Raw genomic sequence first — 4,721 nt, 5'->3', positions numbered from 1 at the left:
AGGGGCAGGACCCGGCCCTCGGCCTCCTGTGCCCAACGGGCACTGACAGGAGCCAGCGGAACGGCTGCACTGGAAGCAAGGCTTGCAGCTCTGTGCCTCTGGAAGCTTTTCCTCTCCTGGCTGCCAAAGCGCAGCACAAAGGGAGCTGAGCAGCCTGCAGCTTCTCCCACAGCCCTTTCTCTCCGGCAGCAGCCGCAGCCCCCGGGCCCAGGCGGCAGAGCAGCCCCCGGCGCGGCTCTGGCCCTGCTGGCCGGGCTCTGCTCCTGGGGCCTCTCTCCTCAAGGCTCCAAACAGCCCAGAGGGGCTCATCCCTGGGCTCTGCTCCTCAGCTCCCCGCTCTGTGCCCAGGCCCATCAGCAGTGGGCAGGCAGAGGGTTTCAAGGTGGCTGCTGCTGGCAAGGAACAGGCTGCGCCCACAGAGCTTGTGGAGTCCTCCTCTGGAGACAGAGCCTGCCTGGATGCAGCCCTGTGGGATGTGCTCCCGGCAATCCTGCTTCAGCAGGGCAGCTGCACTAGATGATCCCTGACAATTCTGGCATTCTTCTGGGAAATGGTTCCTTGTGGGCAGTAGGGAGGCCGTGGGCTCTGGCAGATGTCAGGGAGGGAGAAAGGAGAGGGTGGTTGAGTCAGTGGAAAACACAGGGAACTGAGGAGTGAAATGTGGTGCTGAAAGAGCTGGTAAATTGTGTGCACCCCGTGTGGAAAGAGCAAAGAGCAGGTGCTCCCCGACCAGGTAACAAAGCGATGGGGCTGCATGAACTTGAAAAGGAAGAGGGAAAAAAAACAACAGCAATAAAACCCACACACAACCAGAAAACACGAGAAAGTTACACTTCAGGATTAAGGCTTTAACTTTCCTCCGGGACTCATTCTGTATATTGAGAAGGGGTCTGGGTGGCAGGGACCCATCTAAAATCCAGGCTGGGAAGAGGACTCTTTCTGTTGTCTGGCCGTCCTGGAAAAGGTCTGTCTGGGATTTTACCCATCTGTAAACAAGAGGTGTAGCCAGTCCTGTCGGGAGTGGGGCTGAGAGTATTTCAATGTTCCTACCTAAGCTACCAAGTTTCAAGTCCCAGCGCAGCAGTGGAACAGCTGCAGGAGTTGGGGGGTGTGCAGTGATCCAGGCCTCAGGTCAGTGTGACAGGGCAACGTCTTGTGTGTTACAGGTACTGGAATTCTCCCTGTGGAGACCACTCAGCAGCAGGACAGAGTCCTAGGACACCTGTGCACCTTTCAAAGTGCCACTGTCCCAAGACCTTCACGCACGGAGGAAACACAACCAAGTCCATCACTGTCTTTTTCTCACTTCAGTTTTATTCCAACAGCTGCAACAAACTACACTACCCAAAACATCCTAACACCAAAGGGAACATGAACAAAACAACTCTATCCAACAAACATCCTATACTTTCTCCGCTTCTTTGGGGGAAGGACTCCTGGGTCAGGCTCCCCAGCTCCAGAAGGCAGCAGCCTTTTCTCCCGTCTCAGGGGCAGGAAGAAAGGGTGTTTCAGGGCTTCTCCCAGAGTAATTCGCTCTGCTGGGTCGTAACGGAGCATCTTCTCAATCAGATCAAACAGGTTCTCGTGGTCGTCTCCGTCGTTGGTCATGAATGCCTTCATGAAGAACAGAACAGCTGTTTGTAATGGTGTCATTGCATGTCCAGGTGCTCTCCCCAGCAGCCTTTCCCCTCAGCCCTCTTACCTTCAGGGGCTTACACCACCGGGACACGTATCTCCCAGCAGAGCTTCGCTCGTCCAAGTGCACCCGGTCCTGATGGAAATATCCGCGTTTCCTGAAACAATCAGACCACAGGTTGTTACTCAGAGGTGCTTTTTGTCCCTGCACTAGAAGCAGTTTATCAGCATGTTGGTCGGCATCTCGGGCATGAGCTGGGAAGATTCCACAGGAGTGGCCAGTTTGGGAAACAGACCAAAGGATGAACGTGAACGTATTCAAATTCTCTTTTTTTTTTTTTCTTTTTAAATTTCCATTAAAGCAAATCTGAAGGTATTTCAATGGAACTCTATCCGTCCAGGTATGGAGAAATGGAATTACCTGCTTTGCTTTATCATGTCACTTGGCAAAGGCCCCAGGATTCTCTCCATCATTGCCAGGTGTTCTTTGTCTTCATTGACCTGAAGGGAAATCAAGACAGACATTGTTGTTCCTTCTCAGCAGGAGTGATCAAGAACCACACAATGACCTTCCTTCAGTGTGGCTTGTCACTTCCAAATGTTCATGGGGCCAGCCTTCCTGCCAAGCTGGCTGGCTCCTAGTTGCCTACCGGAAAGATTGGGGATCCCAGGTAGTACTCCAGGAGAATACATCCTATGCTCCAGACATCGCAGGGCTGTGACCATCCCAGGGCTGTGAAAAGACCCAGAAGGCTCACGTTTATAGCAGGCTGCAAGCGAGTCAAGAGCTCCAGCAAGAAGGGCCACACTTCTGTAGCACCTTTCAATAGGCACCAGGAGTCTCAGGCCAAAGCTGTGCCCAACAGACTCCTACTGACCTAGGATGACTTCGGGAGCTCGGAACGGTCTCGTGGTCACCACCGTGCTGTGATGTTCATCGTCACGTGTGGTGCTCCCAAAGTCCCCAACCCTGATGTCGGGATGCTTGGGTCTGCGCTCTTGACACTTCTGCAAGGAAACAAGGGGAGGCTAGTGCCCAAGGGAAGCCAGAGGATGGCTGAGGGCAGGTGGGGAAGAGGACGGCAACTTCCCAGGCTGGGATTGTACTCCTCCGTGGAGTCAGACGACGCCAGCAAGATGTTTTCTGGCTTCAGGTCTGTGTGCGTCAACTTGTTGACGTGCAAAACTGCAAGGGGACAATGCTTGTTAGCAAATACCACAAAGAAAAGCTAGCAAAGCAAGGCAAAAAGAAAGATACTTGCAGTTGACAGCCTGGCAGATCTGATAGGCCATCTGCCTGATGTGGTCCAGCCTGAAGGGGAGGAAGCCATTCTCCTTCATGAAGTCAAAGGTGCTGAGCCCCAGCAGCTCCAGCACGATGCAGACGTGGCCACGGTGTTCAAACCAGTCTAGCATCTGGACACAGTGCCTGCAGAAGCAGCAAAAGGCAGCAATTGCAGCAGGCAGTGGTGTCACGCTCTGCTACGTCCATGCTGTGTTCCCAAAGCTCCGTGTGTCCCAGGCAGCTGAAAGCCAGAGGCCAGGACAAGGCTTTGTGCACTCACTGTGTGCTGCTGGGGTCCAGGGCACGTAAGTAGCGCAGCACTCGGACTTCTGCAAAGGCTTCCTCAGAGCTCCCATCAGCCTCCTTGATGATTTTCACAGCCACATGCCTGCCCTGCCTGGAAAGACAGGTTTTTAACTGCGCTTAGAACATGGAGGAGATTTTTACCTAAGGATCCTGAGCACTTCCTGAGCCACACTCTGAGAGCATCAGCCAGGAGAACTGTGTGTGGTTACTTCCAAAGACTTACTCCTTGTGATCGATGCACTCCACAACCTGTCCAAAAGTCCCCTCACCCAAAGTAGCAACGACTTCATCTAGAAAGAACACAACTGTCAGTCACACAACTTGTATAGTTACTCAGGTATTGAGAAAACAAGCCAACACACAAAAATGCAGCAAACAAAGAGGACAAGTAGGTTCCTCTCAACTGGGCCTCGTTACATGGAAAATCTCCAGTTGGAGAGATGTTACTGGACAACTCTCCTCAAGGCACATTTACAGGGAACTCAATCCAGTAGCTTCATTAGCTGCATTTACTGTATTTTTGGGGGAAAGGAGGAAAAGAAAAGAGAAATGTACAGAAAAGGAATAACGATCTCTACCCCCAAAGACAGAAAGTCCAGACAGAAGGAAAAGACTTGCAAACCCCACCCACATCTTATGCTGGCACAACTGATTCTATCTGAAAAGTTAATACTACTGTGCTGTACATCTTGCACAGAGGATGTCTCCTGTCTGACAGATGGGGTGACCCTGGCAGTTCTCCTCCACGCTGTTGGATCCGCTCCTTGGAGGGCTTGTCAGGATCATCTAGGCAATGAAGAAACACCAGGGCATTCAGGTCAGAGCAGGAAATTCAGTTGGCAGGGAGATGCTGGGCCATTCAGATACAGGCCAGGCCACCAAGGGTTGGCAGGAGCCATTTCAGGTTCACTCCCCGCCAATGCACGGGGCACACGGTGTGTGTTGCAGGACAAAAACAGGGCACGGGGCACATTCCCAGGGGAGATCCTCCAAGTGGCAAGGCAACACCAAATTGCAACACAATTGCTTTTCTTTGCAAAGATTGGTTCACTGCATTTTACTTTAGGATCTCAGTGCCCATGACTTTTTGTTGTGTGCTGAGTCTTGTCTTTCCTTTTGGAATTACCCACCCCACTCGGAGCCGATGAGTTGCTGCTGTGAGGCCCAGCAGCCCATCCCTGATGGTTCTGGGTTTCTGAAGAGGCACTGCAAGAAAAGCATCACATCAACCTCAGTCCAATCATTCCAGTTCCACTATCAAGACAGCCTTTTGTTTTGAGCTGTCAGAGGTCTCTCGTGAAAGATCTCCAACTCAAACACAACTGCACTGTCAGATGACCAAACGAGAACAAGAAAGTCTCTTGTCCAGCCAGAACAGTGCTGGGATGCCATGATGCTATGCACTTGCTGCTGTCAGAAGTGAAAAAGGATTTACCTGCCAGGCAGGTCAGAACCACCAAGTCTGCAGCGCTTGGCCTCCTGTGCACTGCCTGAC

At 52.2% G+C, this 4,721-nt stretch overlaps 1 protein-coding gene across 1 annotated transcript; it reads right to left on the bottom strand.

The window, feature by feature from the left end:
- Positions 1–1,386: 1,386 nt before the first annotated feature.
- On the bottom strand, positions 1,387–4,012 carry LOC127389387 (dual specificity protein kinase CLK1-like). Its single transcript, XM_051629807.1, has 10 exons — positions 3,913–4,012; positions 3,450–3,516; positions 3,201–3,317; positions 2,898–3,064; positions 2,728–2,821; positions 2,514–2,644; positions 2,286–2,368; positions 2,057–2,136; positions 1,703–1,793; positions 1,387–1,614 (listed from the first exon to the last, which is right to left on the bottom strand). Exons 1-10 carry the CDS (start codon positions 4,010–4,012, stop codon positions 1,387–1,389), a joined length of 1,158 nt encoding a protein of 385 aa, XP_051485767.1.
- Between the last annotated feature and the right edge of the window lie 709 nt (positions 4,013–4,721).

This window comes from Apus apus, chromosome 11 (genome assembly GCF_020740795.1).
Source record: "Apus apus isolate bApuApu2 chromosome 11, bApuApu2.pri.cur, whole genome shotgun sequence".
NCBI lineage: Eukaryota > Metazoa > Chordata > Aves > Apodiformes > Apodidae > Apus > Apus apus.
The sequence above is the reverse complement of the archived record's forward strand: the minus strand, read 5'-3'. Positions and strand labels throughout refer to the sequence as shown.

What these genes read in the sequence shown, in the direction of transcription:
- LOC127389387 (XM_051629807.1), bottom strand. Translation starts at nt 4,012, where the DNA reads ATGATCCTGACAAGCCCTCCAAGGAGCGGATCCAACAGCGTGGAGGAG. An exon ending in TGGGATCCCCAATCTTTCCG is followed by an intron (nt 2,137 to 2,285) that starts GTAGGCAACTAG and finishes ATTTCCCTTCAG; the next exon opens with GTCAATGAAGACAAAGAACA. An exon ending in GGTGGTGTAAGCCCCTGAAG is followed by an intron (nt 1,615 to 1,702) that starts GTAAGAGGGCTG and finishes TTCTTCATGAAG; the next exon opens with GCATTCATGACCAACGACGG.